This window comes from Trematomus bernacchii, unplaced genomic scaffold (genome assembly GCF_902827165.1).
Source record: "Trematomus bernacchii unplaced genomic scaffold, fTreBer1.1, whole genome shotgun sequence".
NCBI lineage: Eukaryota > Metazoa > Chordata > Actinopteri > Perciformes > Nototheniidae > Trematomus > Trematomus bernacchii.
This window is the reverse complement of record NW_022988098.1, coordinates 4,376,124-4,394,978: the sequence shown is the minus strand read 5'-3', so window position 1 is coordinate 4,394,978 and position 18,855 is coordinate 4,376,124. Positions and strand designations below refer to the sequence as shown.

The following is an 18,855-nucleotide window of genomic DNA, read 5'->3' as shown; positions in this document are numbered from 1 at the left end:
TAGGGGTGAAGCATTGACTTGTGTCATTCTATTTTTGTTTTACACAATAGTGCAAATTAATATTAACTTCCCTAAAATAATAACTATTTGTTTTCTTCCTTAAAATAAAATTACATAACTAATGCTTTGAGATAAATATGTTTTTTTTTTACTAGAGTAGATCATTCTTTCCCAGGGATATGAACTCCTTGTGTATTAAATATGTTGGCACCACTTTACAATAAGACTACCCTTATAAAGGATTCATAAAGGGTTTATAATTAGGTTATGAATTAGGTTATAAACACTTTATTAATCATTAAGAACCATTTATAAACCAGTTCTAACATAGTTTTCATACATCAACACAGGCTCACTATTTGGCAAGATGACTAAGCCTTATATTGGCTACTTAGTGAGAATCAACTCCGTGAACAACAGATACCAAGGATGCTGGCTGATGAAGAAGACGAAGTAAGCTAAGTAGCCAATATAAGGCTTAGCAGTACAGATAAATGTGGGCTCACTATTTGGCAAGCAACCGGTCACAGTTGCCCTGTTTATCTCATGTCTTATAAAAGCTTATTAATGATTTATAAAGTGTTCACAACCTAATTAATAAAGGAATTACAAACTATTCGTAAACCCTTTATAAGGGTAGTCTTATTGTAAAGTGGTACCAATATGTTTGTAGGATAAAGGCGAGTATATCTGTGCAGTTTAATTTATTAAATACAAAAAACGACATTATACAGTATCCAATGCATTGCACCAGCATTTTCCGCAACTGCTAATTCCTTAAGCCTGTAATACAGTAAAATCCATTGCTCACATAAGCTACACTTTTGTGTGAACTGTAGGAGTATGACCTGATCATGAGCTTTTATAATAATAACGATAATACGCTTTATTTGTATAGCACCTTTCATACAAGAATTGCAGTCCAAAGTGCTTCACAGCAGAGAATTGTAAAATAGTCTCAGAAAATTGATATCACATAGAATACAGAGTGGATACATACAAATAGTGTAGACTAGCATAGATAAGAAATAGAATGTAAAATAGATTACATCTAAATTAAAATCTTAAATGTGTAATTAACGATAATAAATAACACTGATCGAAATCTCCTTCTTTTTCGAGCCTGCTACCTGCAATTCCCCTCTGTAGCCTACATATTGATCAGCTTTTATTCTGAAACCCTCCGATGGGAAGTCTCGTTCTTGTTCCTTACCTGCGCGTTAACTGCGCTTTAATTTTGAAAACCTCGTGCCGGAAGTGCCCCTCTGGTTCTCGGCTGCAGTAACCTTACAGTTTTGGCTGTAACCATAGACTGGCTGTAACCCAGTGGTATATCAGTAGTACTCAGTAGGCTATAGTATCGGCTGGAGCTCGGACTGCTCCTCGGCTCTGCTCCTCGGCTCTGACCCGTCATGAAGCTCCGGGCTGCGGGGCTGCTGCTGCTCGGACTCCTCGCCTCCTGCCGGGGGGAGTTCAGCCCGGTCACCGTGAACATCAGCCTGGACGAAGACCCCGAGCTGCGGTGGGCTCCTATCTCCAAAGCCTTCGACGTAGAGTACTTGAAGAAAGCCGCCGCGGAAGTCATTGAGTAAGTTAGAGCTTCCTTTTTTTGCATTGCTTGTTGTGTAATATTATCAAAAGTATTAGAAGTTTTATTTCTAGAAAGTACTTATTACCAGGTGTTGCAGCACACAGTCATGAGTAGTGAGTAGGTGATGTTTTTCAGTTGTCATTTATAAATAGGCTTAGTAATAATAGTATTGTTAGCATCAAATTATACTTTGTTTTGTAACTAAAGAGCCATAAAATGCATGGTTTCACTTTCTATTAACGTGATCAGTGGAGGTACACAAAAAGGAGGCTTAATTGTTTTATTAAAAATAAGTTGCATACAAATAGTTGCGTTATAAAGCCAACATACCTATGGCCTTAACCTTGCCTTTTTAAAGTCTAAATACATTAGCCTAAATTACTTTTATTATTATCATGCTTCACTTTATTTACATTTTACTGAATAAATATTATTTTGTAATTTTTAGTATCTATCTATCTATCTATCTATCTATCTATCTATCTATCTATCTTGTCCTACATTTGATTCACCGACAGTACCTTGTTTGCAGAAAACTCAATAAAAAGGAAGTTACTTCATATAAATACTTTATATCAGCAGTAAACTACCCTCTGAGTTAATGGTTAATGTGTTATTGTGTGTATTTCCAGTCTCAGTGCTAACACAGACAGGCTTTCTTGTTTTTTGTTGCAGCACTACGGTTCCTAAATGGGTGCATGAGGCAGTCACCCCGATCGTGATGGCCCTGGAGAAGTATGTTCCTCAGCCTTACGCAGGGGAGATCAGAGGCATGGCCGCTCTCATGGGGGGCAGCATCTCAGACGTCATCATTCTCAACTTCGCCTATGAAATATCTGCGTATGTATGACTTCAATTCATAATGACACATTTATTATAGACAATGTCTGCAGGATTAAGGTAATTTCTGAACAAGCTTTTCTTTAGATTTTGCACTAGCATCGTGGCTCAGGACACAAATGGGACTGTGTACCACGGCAGGAACCTTGACTATCCACATGATGTTCTGAGGAACCTCACTATGGATGTCATTTTCCTCAAGAACGGAAAGGTACAGTATGTCTTCCTAGCAATTTAAGAACTCTAGTGCCTCCTCAAGCTATACCTCACAAATGGCTGAGAATCATGAATCAGGAAATACATTCAAACTGAATAAAAGTCCTTGCTTAACGATGTGGCGATGATATGTCGTTTTATTTGCAATCAAACAGGTGGCGTACCGTGGAACTTCATTTGCTGGCTACGTTGGCCTGTGGACGGGACAGAGTCCTAACAAGTTTACCGTCTCTGGTGACCAGCGAGGTAACACCATTAGGGCTCCAACCAACGATTATTTTACCTTCAATTTAATCTTCCTATCAGATTTCTTAGATGAATTGATTTTGGCAAATTCTTTGGTCTATAAAATATCAGAAAATAGAGAAAAAATGTCCATGCAAGTTTTTTTACGTTCAAGGTGATATATGCAGATGTTTTTTCTTGTTGTCCAAAACCCAGGAATATGAAGTTTATTATGATATATAACAGAAAAAGCAGGAAATTGGCATAATTTTGATGCTGAAAATAGGATTTTCTGCAATTTTTGCATGAAAAATAACTTCATTGATCATTACAATAGTTATTACTGATTATTTTATAAATGTTGATGGATCATTGCAGCAATTCAGACCACACTTAATTTCAGCAGTTGTGTCCAGAAATGGTGCAACATTCAGACTTTATTGTCTCTTTGTGTGTTCGTGTCTGTGTGTTTGTGCTCATCAGGCAGTGAACACTGGTGGAACTGGTGGAAGAATGTGGTTTCTGCTTTCCTCTTTCGGCGGACCCCGGTCAGCTGGCTGGTACGCGAGGTGAGTGTGTATGAAAGTCAGCGTGAAGAGGAAGTTTACTGTACGAGGAAGTGAAACTGAGCGGCTGTGCCACCTACAGACGCTGGAGGAAGCAGAGGACTTTCAGGATGCTGTGATGCGTCTTGCCAAGATTCCCATCATCACCGGGGTGTACTACATCGTGGGGGGGGTGCGAGCTGGGGAGGGGGCCGTCATCACCAGGGACCGAACCGGCCCCGCTGATATCTGGCCGCTGAATCCCATCAATGGAGGGTAGGCAAAATAAAGGATCTGAGGAGAATCTGGTACATTAAGGTCCATCCCAATGTCCCTCCTTTACTCAAACACTTGAAACCAATCAGGAGTTGATAAAGGACACTGAATGTCAAACAGTGCATCCGTATAGAGCAGGGGTTCCCAAACTTTTCAGCCCGCGACCCCCAAAATAACGGTGCCAGAGACTGGCGACCCCTGTCAACGGGGGGGGATTCATGATATAGCCCAGCGCAACACCTTCGTCAAACATGTTGCCACTTGTTTGTACCATTTTCAGGTGATTTGTAATCTGTTCTAGAAAAACTATGTGTTTTTTAGATTTTCAAGAAGCTTAAACAAACAATGGATGTATTTCATGAACATTTATCCATGCTGAAAGTAGATTTAGATGTTTTAGGAGTGAGATAGAGATTATTATCTAATATATGCATCCAATGAAGCATTGCATGAAGTCTGTTGATGATCAGAGGCTGTGGTTGGGGCTGCATAAACGTTTTTTTATTTTTGTTTTGTAGGCAGACCATGCAGGCCTCAGAGTTAAACTTGGACCTGCGACCATAGTTTTACTGTATTTTATTTTGAAAACAGCGGAGGTTTGTGTCGTACTACATGCGGTGTGTTTTGCATATCTCTCAGTAGTCTGTTGTCTCGGACATAAACTCCGTAATAAATGTAGTCTACATTTCATAAGAGGTGTAAAACCTGCGAGCATTTTAAATCGCATTTGAACAAAATGCTTATGATCTGTAGTTGTATTTGTATTGTTGATTTATTGTGTGACAAGGCGATACAGAGAAGGTTAAGCTGTCATTATTAGGCTGTTATGTACTGTTGGAGTGGTAAGCAGGCCTATTGTTTTTGGATATTTGTGGAGTTAGGTGGTCCGTGAGTGTTTTTTTATTGGTTAAGTGTCCTTGGTATGAAAAAGTTTGAGAAACACTGCGCTAGTGGATTATCAACGGGTGGAGCCTCGCTGCGGGGAAATTATACAGATGGCTAGTCCGCCCCTGAAAAATGTCTATGCACACGACGTTATTAATAATTATTATTATTTTTTATTTACAATTTTTATTTTGTAATCATCTCGCGACCCCCACTTTGGGAACCCCTGGTATAGAGGATATTTAAATACAGTCAATAGTTGCAATAGTTTGCCATCCTGGCTCCAAAATTGTGAAACAAGCTCACTATCCATATCAGTTAGCATTTCATGAGTTTAGCCCGTTTGAACTAATGCACCAGCACGATTGTTTTGCTTATTTGAAGCAAACGCATCTGCATTTTTCTAAGTTTGTATCTTTATCTTTTCTAAGTTTGTATCAGTAGGTGTATTTCACCTACTGTATGTAGTTTTCGATGAAAGCATCAACCAAATGAATTGATAACTTCACTAAAGGACGTTTAGGTGTGCATGTGGTGTGTGCCTGAATAATAAAACGTCTTGTTCCTGTTTCAGATGGTACAGAGTGGAGACGAACTTTGACCACTGGCTTCCTCCTCCAGCCAGGGATCATCGGAGGTGAGTCATCTCACATGATTCACAATATTGTTGCTGTAACCGTGTCTAATCTGCTGTTGTCATTTTTGTAGGGACGCAGCCAACAAAGCACTAAATGAAACTGGCCAAGATCACATCAACATGGAGACACTTTATCAGGCAAGCATGGATAATTAATAAATATTTGAGGCTGAAGTACACAAGATACTGACAGATTGAACCCAATGTATGGATTTCTAACAGAGTCTTGTCCTCCAGGTGCTGTCGCTGTATCCTGTGTGTAATGGGTAAGGAGATCACTGTCTGTTCCGTCTCACTGGCCGTTTCTCAATCGCGAGGATGCTGGCTTGGTAGCACAGCCGAGCCGAGCATCTTGCTTCAGATGCAAGGCAAGAATACTTCCTGGCATTCGGAAAACAAAGAGTGGAACAGGCTAGCAAGTGTGCAGGTGTGCGTCATATGAGAGGCCCCGCCTTACATCTTCCACAGATTTGGGGAAATTGGTCCATGCGCTAAGCATTGTGGGGATTTTAAGGACGCGAAGTCTACCCATGTGCAGCCTCGAAATTTCCCCCAAACCAAGGACGCGGCCTCGGTGGCATTCCAAGTATGCTGGAGATTGGAACAGTCCTTCGGCGGCACTCGATGACGTAGCATCCTTGAAATATTGGTTTGGAAGCCAATATCCTCGCGATTGAGAAACGGCCTCCGTCTCAAGGAATCACATGACTGCTGCTGAGATGGCCAGCTGTGTGCATACCAGCGCCCTTCAGCCTATCTCAGCAATAATGTCAATAGGCCTTTGTTTGACATTCTTCAGCAAATAGGAAGTAGCATATGGAACAGCAATAGTTACATTTTAAATGGAAAGATTGAAGGTTAAAGAAGGATTGCACTATTTACAGTACCGTAATGCAATCCATAATTTGTTTGCAACAGTAAAAAGATCAGTATCACAAAAAAAGGTACTTTATTATGTAACGATTATCCTTTTTTTTATTGGTAGATAAAGATTTGATTTGTTCAAATTGTTATCGTCATTATTGTGATTATTTTTCACTTGTTGCTGTTATTTAGCAGCATTTTTAAGCAGGGCAAACGCAGAATGGCGTACACTATTCTCTTACGGAAAGTAATGTTTTCGCTTTTCATGAATAGGAATGACATATTTTCCGAATATTGTGCAGCCCTCATTTTGATTACATATGTTATTATTTATAGTTTTATTTTTAAAGAATCGTTCACACAGCTTGTTTTTACATTTTCTTGCATTGTGTTTGATTGTGTTGTCAACTATTTTTAAATCCCCAGAATGGAAAACCTTTTTTACTATTTTTTTTAATTCAAAAAGCAATTTGTTGCAATTTAGAAGTATATTGAATGTTTAAGCACTTTTAAAAGAAGTTCATTTATTAATAGTAATATTGTTATCTCTGTTTATTATTAACAGTTTTCTGCAGATCTTCCTCATATCGTGCAACCCTTAGTTTGATTACATACATTATTATTTATGGTTTCATTTCTGAATGATCTTTTACACAGTTTGTTTTTATAATTCATGCACTGTGTTTGATTGTACCCCCAGAATTACTGTCTACACGACTATAATGAGTGCAGCAGCCCCCGAGAAGTACAATACACTCGTCAGACCACAGGTAATTACATGTGTTACTTATTAAATGCATATTTGTTTGTATAATATATCATAATAATAATAATAAGCAATGAACGGGTGATATGTCACTCGTAATTACTCTTTCTCACTCATGTGATCCCTCGCTCTCTTTCAAGGGCTGCCCCCCCACCTGACTGTGAGCCTCGCTGTCTAAACTCCACATCATGGTTACATGCAGATTAAATCAAAAAGAATGATCATGTGATTTTAAATTCAATGAGAAGGGAATCAAGCACTTGCAGGGTGATAATGCTTTTTTAACGCTGCCTAATAAAAGAACAAATGTGAAAGAACGTCATGTTGCTGCGATTTATATGTCAAGTTTAAGAACACTTTGGTCACTTTAATGATTGTGATCACTTGAAAATGAGATTTTATCTCAATGTTTTTATCTGGTTAAATAAAAAAATAAAAAATAAAAACTTGAAGATAGCCACAGTGACACTTTGCTCATACAGCACGAGTTAAATAAACAACGATGGAAAAGCACTTGTACCTGGACCGTGGTGCTTTCCAGTTCCATGATAACTGTGCCTCTTTTGATTTGTGCCTTTCAAATAAACCACGTATAGCCTTGTGTGAGTTTTTCTTGGTCCATCATGGTTCACATTTGTCTCTTTGTTTAAATCGTTCAGATCATACAATGATTTGCGTGTTGAGGGAACTTTGGGATTTCAGCCTTTGCAGACCAATTACATAAAAACACAACACACTACAGGAAAGAGAAACCCCCCAAAAGCCTATTAGGGCCTCTTAGTCTTATAGGCTTATCGTTTAGACTTTTGTGTAGTGTTTGGCTCAGGATAAAAATTACTGGTTTAAAATAAATTCAACTGTGCAAATCATAAAAAGGTAAACAAAAGAGGATCAACAGGTGCATTATTTTGCCCTTGAGTAATCCCTTATTGAGTTTGAGTTGTGGAAAAGATACATTGATAATATTCTTGTCATATTTGGAGGAAATATAGAAGAGGCAACTGACCTTTCTTTTCTTTCAGTTATGATAACTTTTGTTTTGTTATATTGGACAAAAGCATTGTAAAGATGCCTCCTTGGACTCCAAACAATTCTCACTGTACATTTTTTACAAAACAAATACATTTCCCGGATTATACAAAGGCATACATTAGCCTACAAGCTTTAATGCAGGACCATTATCCGTAAGCGTGTTTAGAGTAGGGTATTAGTAATTTTACGAATATAAATAATCTCAATACTTTCTCCAGCTCTGATTGGATGGTACTTGACATTGGCAACTCCCACCTTTGGATCCATTATCCAATAGATTTTAAATCATGCTCAACCAATTATCCAATAAAAACTGATCACCTGTTCTATGTTGCCTATATGTGGTTGCATTTTGTCTTTAGAGATGAAGACACATCAGTGTTGAAACGTTAGTCTGTTTTAAGTTGAATGTTTGCTGATATTAAATGAGGAACTTGAAGATGTGCGGAAAATCCTGAATTATCCAACAGAGAAGGTCAGTGACGGTCTAAAAACACACACTTGTCCTCACAAAGGTTAAGTTATTGTCAGTGTGTAATTTAGTGAAGTACATTTACTCAAGTACTGTACTTTAGTTCAATTTGGGAGTACTTAAGTATTTCCATTTTACGGTAATTGATGCTTTTACTCAACTGCATTTTGGAATATTGTAATTTTTACTCTACTACATTTGTTAGACAACATTGGTGACTAGTTACTTTACATATTTAGATTATTAGCTAATACAAAACATAAAGTAATAAATAAACGAATTATAAGTTAAAAAAATCCAGCACTACTTTTACCAGCGGTGTTAACGACATGTAGCCTATGCTTCAATAGTAATAATCAGGTAATTACAAATACCAGAATCTCAAATGGACTTTTACTTTTGGTAATAATATACTTTTGTACTTTTACTGTAAAATGTTGAATGCATGACTTTTATTTGTAACAGAGTCATTTTATACTGTAGTATTTCTACTTTTATTATCGGAGTACTTCTTCCAACACTGGTTTGTCTGGTTTGTCTACAAAATAGTTCCGCTTTCATTGCGCGCTCCCGTGAGCTCCGTGCACTCCTCAGCAACACTTGGATCACATGACATGACAAAGCAGCAGCAGCTACTTCCTGTGTGCACTGCTAGCCAATTTCACATCCAGACGGTCACTGCGACTAATAACGTGAGAAACCAACATGCTGGCTATGATAAACAGGCTCCTGGACTGGTTCCGCGCGATCTTCTGGAAAGAGGAGATGGAGCTCACGCTCGTGGGACTTCAGTACTCCGGGAAAACTACCTTCGTCAACGTGATAGCGGTAAGACTGTCGGTGTGGGCCCAGACTAGCACCTTACCTGGGAGAAGTTGTCTTTAAATGTGTTAAAATGTTCAAAAAGTGCATGACTGCATTACTAAGTAGTGTTTGTGTCTTGAACATATAATTATCATATGGTTATGGTTTGGCTTAATAGTTGTTTTGGTTAGAGTGACGGAGTTGTTGGTATGACTGCGCATACAAGTATGAAGCGGTCATGTGATCGAGGTGCTGTGTAATAGCCGCCGGTGTGTCAACATCAGTGATATGACAACAGGCAACCAGTTAACATGGAAACAGACTGGTCTAGAAATCTTATGTTAGGTAGGGTTAATTAAAGTGGATGAGGTCTGGAGACATAACACCAGCATGTGGCAAGCTATCTATATCATTATAGATTTAGGTAAATGGCTAGCTGTGGTGAAAAGTAACTAAGTCAATTTTTACTCAAGTACTGAACTTGGGTACAATTTTGAGGTTCTTGTAATGTACTTGAGTATTTCAATGTTTTGCTACTTGTACCCCACTACAATTCAGAGGTAAATTGTGTACTTTTTTACTCCACTACATTTATTTAATATCTTTAGTTACTTTTCAGATTTGGATTAATAATGTGAAATATAATCAACCCTTAAATCAGACTTTAGCTCCACCTGGAGTAAATTCACAAGCTACCCTGCACGTATACAAAGTCATTCAAACTAGCTGCACCTTTACCAGCTGTGAGAACACTTGAATGCATCATATTTCACATTATTAATCTGAATCTGCAAAGTAAATAAAGGAATTAAATGCATGTAGCGGAGTAAAATACTCGATTTACCTCTGAGTTGTAGTGGGGAAGAAGTACAAAGTAGCAAAACCTAGAAATACTCAAGTAAAGTCTCTCAAAATAGTACTTAAGTATAGTACTTGAGTAAATGTACTTAGTTACTACTACACCACTGGTAAATAGCTAGATTTGCGTGGAATATGCTATTGAATGCTAAGCCTAAAGAACCTGTTTATACCTCCTCCCTTTTAAAATATTCCTCTGTTGTTGAGTCCACCAACTGGCACATGTCATAGCTAGCACTGTGAGACTTGTTGATACTTAAATACTTGTTTAGCTATGGGTGGTTTTGGGGTAAACGTTGTGTTTTTGTTCTGTTTCTTGGTGATAGAGCACACTGTATTATTGGAAAGTCATGTTGTAGGCCTCAGTGCTGTAATAGGCTCCCTTTTCCTGGATTCCTCTCAAGAATACAAACTTGTTCCGTGCCCTTTTGTGGTCATGTCAGGTGATCTGAGATCAGCTTTAAACAAAGCTGCCTTCTACTTTACTTTTAAGACTGTTGGACTAGGCCCAGACTCGATGTCAGCCATGCAAACAAGGCTATAGAAGTCATCTGGAATATTTTGAATTTCTATATGTATCAGACTTGGAGTTGGGTTTTAGGATAATGCTAGTGTCTGGCATTTAACAACAAAGCACTGGATGGTTACAGGCAGCTTGTATGTTGTCAAAATGCCATCATCTTATCATGAGTCATGGAGTTCAGGACCAAGTGTTGAAATATCAAGCAGCTAAAAATGACCCGTGTAATCAAATCATTTCCTGTTAAAGGATTCGCTAGGCTTTTCATGTGACTCTCTTAAGCTTAAAGCATACTGGCATGTGTTTTTATTTGTTGATGCAGAGATGGTTGAACTTAAAAAGGACTAAGACTGAAAAGAGACTAATTTGGTGCACATGAATGCTTCTAAAACCATTTCAACACTAATTATTTCAGTTGCGAGTTGCAGTATTCACTAACCTGAACTTTCTCATTCTTTCTTTTTCTGCAGTCAGGGCAGTTCAGCGAAGACATGATTCCCACAGTCGGTTTCAACATGCGGAAGGTCACTAAAGGCAATGTGACGATAAAGGTAGGCTAACGAGCACACATGTCCAGCTGAATTACTTCACTTTTAAACTGAATTTCTATGTTCCACAGTGTAGAGCTCTATGCTTTGCACCCTGGAACATTATGACTGGTTCATATATGAAACAAATGTTGCAGAGGCCTTGGTCTTCTGACTGTGTGTGTTGTTTTCCCCCCCGCAGATATGGGACATAGGGGGCCAGCCTCGCTTCAGAAGCATGTGGGAGCGCTACTGTAGAGGAGTCAATGCTATTGTGTAAGTTTGTGGACACTACAAAGTACAGCAGGTGGCCTTTGGGACCGCACGTATTCTGTTTGGCTTCCTGAACTTACTGGTATTCTGAAAAACTGAACTGAAATGGTACATCCAATGAGAAACAATTCTTATTTGCATATGGTAATATTTGGCTTGGTCTCTCTCCATATGATAGTGGTGCTGGAATGAGTATTTCTGCACTTCCTGGTTCCCTCGTCTCAATGTTTTTGAACGAGTTTTTGGTTTGATACCTGGACTAAGGTCTGTGGTTAACACAAGCTAAGGAGATTTCATTTTTTTTTAGACATAAAAATGTTACTAAACACCCCACTGGGTAACTTCTGAAGCTTATACGTGTCTTCAAAACAGCGGTTGCTTGCATGTGGCTATAAGAGACTACTTTACATCAAATTAGCCGCCATTAGCTTAGCGGTGTTAATGCAAAGTCATGTTGCATTCAAGCTTGGACTATTATAAAAGTGGTGTTAATACATGAAGATTATCCTGCTGCACAAAACCTGTTAACTATCTTGAATGTATGTCAATCAATAGGATACGGCTGTGTGTCGTCACAGATCTTAGTTTACACAATATTTCAAAATCATTGCCTTTTATTTGTGGGAGCCCATGTAATGCTAACTTCAAGGTCTATACAAATACGTCATATCTGCACCACTCTATTGTGTACAACTAAATGTTGTAAGAATTTAAATGTTTTATTTAGTGAATCAGCTATTTTAGTTTTGACCAAACTCTCTTTAAGTAGTTTCTTTCCCTCTTGCAGTTACATGGTGGACGCAGCAGACCGAGAGAAGGTAGAAGCTTCCAGAAACGAACTGCACAACCTTTTAGAGAAACCACAGCTACAAGGAATTCCTGTAAGTGGACAGTTGTCGTGACCTTACAGATTCTTCTTGATTTCAGAGGGTCCAGTAACTCAGGAATCAAACCCCTAATTGGTAATGATGCAATACATGGATTGTAGTGACTCAGCCCTAATGACACACTAAGTGGTCATTTGCGCACAGTGAGGATTCTGTGATTGGTGAAACACATGGTGGAAAGAAAACCTTTAAACTGTCTGCTCACACTGAGATAATGCTGATGCATAGCTGTGCTGGATATTGATCTGCCCTTTCTCTCGTTCTCTTCCTCTTTCAGATTCTAGTACTGGGCAACAAACGAGACCTGCCGAACGCACTTGATGAGAAGCAGCTCATTGAAAAAATGTGAGTCACTCAAGACTAATGCGTTCTGTGGATAATCCTACACAAACGTCAAGGCGAAAACCATTGCAATACAAATCTGTGTCAGAAGGATTATTGGGACCACTAAATATAGATAGTCCTCCTACAAATATCTTAAGAGTATTTCAAACATTGCAACAGCTTATTAATCCAGATTTTAAAACGTAGGTTCAAAATACAACTCATTTATTTTAAGAACATAGTAAGGTAGGGATGTTAATAGTCAATACCGATTCCAGTGACGGTCAACAACGTTTGATACCGATTTGTACCATGGAGACGATTCACTCCTTGATCACTGTTAGGATGCTGTTTTTTGTAAGATCATTTAAACGGGCTGCACATACAGAAACCTCCCCGTGGTGCAGCCTGGGAAACGCTGGTTGAATGAGATATACATCCGAGAGGATATAATCTGATACTGCCTGTAGGCCAATCTCTGTATACTTGCCTACGCAATCAAATGATGAAGATGCCTGCCGGATCTCGACAGCGTCACAGATACCTGCCCCTCTCTGGACCCGCACTGTCAATCGTCTCAATCAACATCGAAGGTTTCTCCGGATGCAAGGCAGAGATACTGGCAACGATGGCCAATCGCTTTGACATACTCTGCATGCAGGAAACCCACATCGGCCCTGCACAACACCGACCTACCATCCCTGGAATGAAACTGGTCGCTGAGACCCGACACAGACAGTATGGATCAGCTGTTTTCAGCAGACCAAACCTCAAGATTGAGGAAGTCTGGACCCACACTACGGAAGGAAACATGGAAACCATCACAGTTGCCCCCCCAAATGTCTCTGTCACATCAGTCTACAAACCACCCGCAACCCCTTTTCTGTACACAGAACTACCAGAAAGATGCAAGAGGAGATTCCATATCAGCATCGGCGACTTCAATGCCCACAGTACATCATGGGGCTATGAGAACAACAACCAAGATGGAGATGAAGTTGAGACCTGGCTTGAGTCCAAGCACCTGACCCTAATCCATAACGCTAAACTACCCAAATCCTTTCACAGCGCCAGATGGAAACGAGGATACAACCCAGACCTCGCATGCGTAAGCAGTGACATTGCATCCAGAACTGAGAAGGAAGTCCTGGAACCTATCCCCCATACCGGCACCGGCCAATTGCCATCACCGTTAGATCCGCTCTCCAAGCAACCACCCTCCCATTCCGCAGGAGGTTCAACCTACGGAAAGCCGACTGGTTGTCATTCCAACAGGAGATGGAGCATTCCATATCTAACATACCACCATTTCCCAATAACTACTCCAACTTCACAGACTTATTAAAAAGGTCAGCCAGACATCACATACCCAGGGGATGCCAGACACAGTATATTCCTGGGCTATCAGAAACATCCAGCGACCTGCTGAAAGCCTACTATGAGGAATATAATAAGGACCCTTTCTCCTCTACCACCATGGAACTTGGAGAGACCCTGATCAGTGAAGTTGGAGAGAACGAAGGAAAATCTGGAAGGAAATTATAGAGAACACCAATATGACAAATAACAGCAGGAAGGCATGGGCTACAATCCGCCGTCTTGGCGAAGACCACACCACACCACCCATAATCACAACGGTCACAGCAAACTCGGTTGCATCACAGCTGGTGGCCAACGGCCGTAACCAACACCGCCGCCAACCCACAGGAGAACACCATCGCACAGTGGTATCAGACCAACCACAACCAGCCAGCCCTCTCACCAAACCCTTCGACATAGAAGAACTCGAAACTGCAATGGGTAAGCTGAAACCCGTAAAAGCAGCACGGATTGATGACATACTGGCAGAGATGATACAGCACCTGGGACCTAACGGAAAGACCTGGCTCCTGGAGATGCTGAACACATGCATGGCACAAAAAACCATCCCTCCTGTCTGGAGAAAGGCCAAAGTGGTTGCAATCCCCAAACCCGGCAAAGACCCATCATCCCCAAAGAGCTACTGACCCATTTCCCTCCTCTGCATCACTTACAAACTCTACGAGAGGCTGCTACTCCAACGCCTCATGCCACTCATAGACACCAAGCTGACTAAAGACCAAGCTGGTTTCCGTCCTGGCCGCTCCTGTGCTGGACAGCTACTCAACCTCACCCAACACATTGAGGATGGGTTTGAAGGAAAACAAATAACTGGAGCAGCATTCATAGATCTTTCTGCTGCCTATGACACAGTCCAACACCGTACAATGGTCAGGAAACTACTGGACATGACTGGTGACCTGAATCTGTGTCAAGTCATAAAAAGCCTCCTCAACAACAGGCGCTTCTACGTCCAGTTAAATGACCAGAGGAGCAAGTGGAAAGCCCAAAAGAACGGCCTCCCACAAGGTAGCGTACTGGCCCCCCTCCTTTTCAACATATACACAAACGACCAGCCATTACCCCCAGAATGCCAGCGTTTCATCTACGCAGACGACCTCTGCATCACCACCCAACAAGCAGACCTCCAGAAGATTGAGCCTGTCCTTGAAAGTGCCCTCCAAGAAATGTCAAGCTACTACAATAACAACCACCTGAAACCCAACCCATCAAAAACCCAACTATGCAGCTTCCACCTGAGGAACCGAGACGCTAAAAAAAAAAAAAGAACTGAGCGTCACCTGGGATGGCCACAAACTGTCCAACCACACGCATCCCATGTATCTTGGTGTTACACTGGATAGGACACTCTCCTTCAAGAAACACCTGGAGAACACCAAAGCCAAGATCAACACCCGCAACAACATCCTGCGCAAACTAGTGAACTCCAAGTGGGGCGCAGATCCACCAACAATCCGTGCAACTGCCATGGCCCTGTGTTTCTCTACAGCAGAGTATGCCTGTTCAAGCTGGAGCCGATCACGTCACACCAAACTGGTCGACACAGCCTTGAATGACACCTGCCGCATCATCACGGGATGCGTTAAGACAACACCTGTCCCGTGCCTCTATGCACTAGCCGGCATCTCTCCCCCACACATCAGACGACTGGGTATCGCTCAAGATGAACGGAGAACACAGGAGACAGACATCAGACACCCCTTGCATGGCCATGTAGCACCCCCACGCAGGCTCCGATCCAGAGCCAGTTTTGTGCAGACAGTCCTGCCCCTCCAGACAACCAAACAAGCAGCAAGGACCAACATCTGGGAAGATGAATGGCAAAGACATGACACACGAGCTCTTGAATGGCTGGACAGAGGAATCAAACCAACGGAAAGCCTTGCTAGTGGCCACGACCTTGGCTGGACAACCTGGAAGTCACTCAATAGACTGCGTGTGGAACAGGGGAGGTGCAAAGCACTGATGAAAGTGTGGAACTACACCACAGAAGACACGTGCAGCTGTGGATCAGTGCAGACAATGTCCCACTTACTGGAATGTGCCGATGCCCCCCGGTGCAGTCCAGAAGACCTGGCAGAACCTACCTCCATCAGCTGTGGCCTGTGCCCGATACTGGCAGAACGACATTTGAGATTGCTACGGACTCGAAGAAGAAGAACGGGTTATAATTACATTTCTAATAGCTATTCTACATCGGTATCAGTGAGAAAATAGGGTGCGTCCTGGATGTCTCAATTGTGAGTTTACTGCGCCCCAAATGCATTTCCTATCACACCTTTTAGGCTCCAGTCATGTAGCTACCACCGGGCACTGTGGTACTATAGAAAACAATTATCGTCATGTTTTCAGTATTTAAGCATCGACTCAGTACTGACGAATTGGTTCTTGTATCATCCCTAATATTGATTACATTTCATGAACATGCCCATCTGCAGTGCAAACAAGAAAGTCATCACCAAATGCAGATATTTTTTCTTCTGTAGTTAACTGTTTTTAGAATACACCGGAGCAATGAGCTGCATGTAGGAGTGAAAAGTATACACAGATGTACTAGCTGAGCTTATCTGTTATTTCCCCATTCAGTTTTACTACAAGAATAATTCCCTTTTAGCATGTGCTGACCAGTGCTGTCACTGTTTTTCCATAAGACAAATGTTTTGATAGAAGTAATGGATCATCTGTATCGCTGGGAGTTTTATTCATCAGCCTTAACACGACTCTCTCATTTGTACTCGGAGGTTTCATGTTTCCTCCTCTCCTTCTCCAGGAACCTCTCTGCCATTCAGGACCGGGAGATCTGCTGCTACTCCGTCTCCTGCAAAGAGAAAGACAATATAGGTAAGGAGCATACCAGACTTTAAATGATTCTACATCTGTACTTCCCTGCTGCGGTCTTTAAACACCCCTCCTCCCTTTTTTTTCAGATATCACGCTGCAGTGGCTCATCCAACACTCAAAGTCTCGAAGAAGCTGAAGATGAAGGCCCTCCCCCCCCTCGCCCCATTGCAGCTCTGGCCTCAGCCCCTAACGCTCATGGGACCTCGACAGCCATCCTTTCCTCTGCCTCTGTGAAGTTATCCAGCTCTGCTCACTACCAACACCCCCCGCACCACGCAGTACACTACCATAGAGGTGTAGCCCCCTTGTACAGCACTACCCCCACCCGAATATCAGGAGATTTAAGAAGCTGTTTCAGTACTGAGAAGGTGGACTATTCGTACCCGTCATGCCTTATATGGACATGCTGTGTCTGGCTTTTTAAAATAGCTTCTGCAAGAATCTCATGATGTCAGTGTGATATTCCCCAGATGGACTTCCTTTAATCCCACATCTAAACATCCTTTTGTCAACATTTGGTGTTTACATGACACGGTTGTTATTGTCGTTTTTAACAGTTAATTGCCAAATAATTATGCAAGTTTATGCTAATCCCTACCTTTTTAATTCCTAATGAAATCTTCCCACTGTCTGCAGCCTGCATTTTATTTGCTGGTATCCATTTTATTAAGTGACTTAAGTCAATGTTTACACATAACTTAAAGATGAACAGAAGTGTTGTCTTTGTCTGAGGCAAAAAAAATCCTAAAATAGGTCATCAGAGTTTTATAAGTGCCTTCGGCTGAGCGAGTGTTCCCAACAGACAGTAATTGCCCAATGCGACTTCTAACCCACTATTATGAATAAACACTCGGTTCAGACACAGCATAAATCCCTTGATTACACTTAAAGCCACACTGCGATAATCATGTTATGTTTTGTGATCTCATTATGATGTCTTGAGAAAAAGGCAGTACTGTCAAATACGGAATGAGGTAATTGAGAAGATGTTACATTTGCTTTGGTTCATGCGTCATTGAATGTTTTTTATGTAGCTTGAAAAGGTTTTCTTGCTGTTCTCAGGTTGTTGAATGATTTTAGTTTTACTCTTATGGTCTGAACAGTCGGAGTGTGCCCAGTATCCGTTTCATTATCCCCATTTTGTTCGGGTTGGATAACAGGAAGCCAGTGTTACGGAGAACAGAAGATGGTGGACGCTTGATGCCATTTAGCATTTAGCGCCCTCCTCTGAATCCTGATGTCTTTTTATTAGAAGCCTTAGCAGCCAAAGGGCAACGCTGTCTCAAAAAGCGATGTATAACCTGGCAAGTTGTTTCCTTTTTAACGAAAGATAATGATTTTAGAAATACTTATCTGCCCTTGCTTGGCCAGTTAATCTTTTATCAATGTGTGTGTTTCTGGATCCCTTCTGCTATGAGGCTGTATGCAGGCCCAAACGCTCCTGCATTTCACTGTAATTCTTTCTACAAATCCATTACAGACACTATTATATCCCATTGTTCTGTCTGGTGATCGTATAGTTGGGACCACAGCAGCAGTGAGGGGGCTGTACATTTGGGTGGCGGGGTGGAAAAGCTTTGTTACCTGTGTTATTATAATAATATACCCTATTTGCAATTTGCATGTGCAGAACTTAATTCACATTCAATTGCAGAGTTTGTAAATAAGATATAGCATTTTTATTCCAACAGATGCTCCTGTAGATGTCATGCATTCTTTCGCTGTGATGATTGCTAATAAATTTGTTTTTATTTTTAAGGATTTCAAAGTGTGGCATCCAGATTCTCTTTTGTAAAGCGAACAGTTTTAGTTTGTCACCACCACTAGATGGAAGCAGAGCGCTTTGGACGGGACTGTGCAACTTTACCTGAAGTTCTCTTTTGGTGCATCATAAACATGCTTTTTTTTTAGATCTAGTCGATGCAAATTCCAATATTGAAGAGATTGAGAATATAACTGAGTGATGAAAGATAGCTGAGCTCAGTTTCCAGCTGTTATCACACTCTGATTTGAAACCTTACTGTAACTTTGCCCACAATTGCATTTCATAAGGAGGTTTGCATCAGGCAGCCTACCTGCAACTACAAATCCT

The 18,855-nt window shown here is 41.0% G+C and overlaps 2 protein-coding genes across 2 annotated transcripts; both read left to right on the top strand.

Moving 5' to 3' along the window:
• Positions 1–1,255: 1,255 nt before the first annotated feature.
• Positions 1,256–7,451, top strand: LOC117475449 (N-acylethanolamine-hydrolyzing acid amidase-like). The gene is made up of 11 exons (XM_034121658.1): positions 1,256–1,588; positions 2,267–2,431; positions 2,519–2,642; positions 2,803–2,893; positions 3,356–3,441; positions 3,521–3,693; positions 5,153–5,215; positions 5,287–5,353; positions 5,453–5,481; positions 6,780–6,849; positions 6,986–7,451. Exons 1-11 carry the CDS (start codon positions 1,413–1,415, stop codon positions 7,001–7,003), a joined length of 1,062 nt encoding a protein of 353 aa, XP_033977549.1. The 5' UTR covers positions 1,256–1,412; the 3' UTR covers positions 7,004–7,451.
• A 1,470-nt stretch (positions 7,452–8,921) lies between these two features.
• On the top strand, positions 8,922–18,525 carry LOC117475448 (ADP-ribosylation factor-like protein 8B). Its single transcript, XM_034121657.1, has 7 exons — positions 8,922–9,177; positions 11,002–11,082; positions 11,261–11,334; positions 12,119–12,212; positions 12,496–12,563; positions 16,693–16,763; positions 16,850–18,525. Exons 1-7 carry the CDS (start codon positions 9,055–9,057, stop codon positions 16,897–16,899), a joined length of 561 nt encoding a protein of 186 aa, XP_033977548.1. The 5' UTR covers positions 8,922–9,054; the 3' UTR covers positions 16,900–18,525.
• Positions 18,526–18,855: the final 330 nt, after the last annotated feature.

Coding starts and splice junctions, on each gene's coding strand:
- LOC117475449 (XM_034121658.1), top strand. CDS start 1,413: ATGAAGCTCCGGGCTGCGGGGCTGCTGCTGCTCGGACTCCTCGCCTCC. Junction 1,589..2,266: donor GCCGCCGCGGAAGTCATTGA/GTAAGTTAGAGC, acceptor TTTTTGTTGCAG/CACTACGGTTCCTAAATGGG. Junction 3,694..5,152: donor CTGAATCCCATCAATGGAGG/GTAGGCAAAATA, acceptor TTCCTGTTTCAG/ATGGTACAGAGTGGAGACGA.
- LOC117475448 (XM_034121657.1), top strand. CDS start 9,055: ATGCTGGCTATGATAAACAGGCTCCTGGACTGGTTCCGCGCGATCTTC. Junction 12,213..12,495: donor CACAGCTACAAGGAATTCCT/GTAAGTGGACAG, acceptor TTCCTCTTTCAG/ATTCTAGTACTGGGCAACAA. Junction 12,564..16,692: donor AAGCAGCTCATTGAAAAAAT/GTGAGTCACTCA, acceptor CTCCTTCTCCAG/GAACCTCTCTGCCATTCAGG.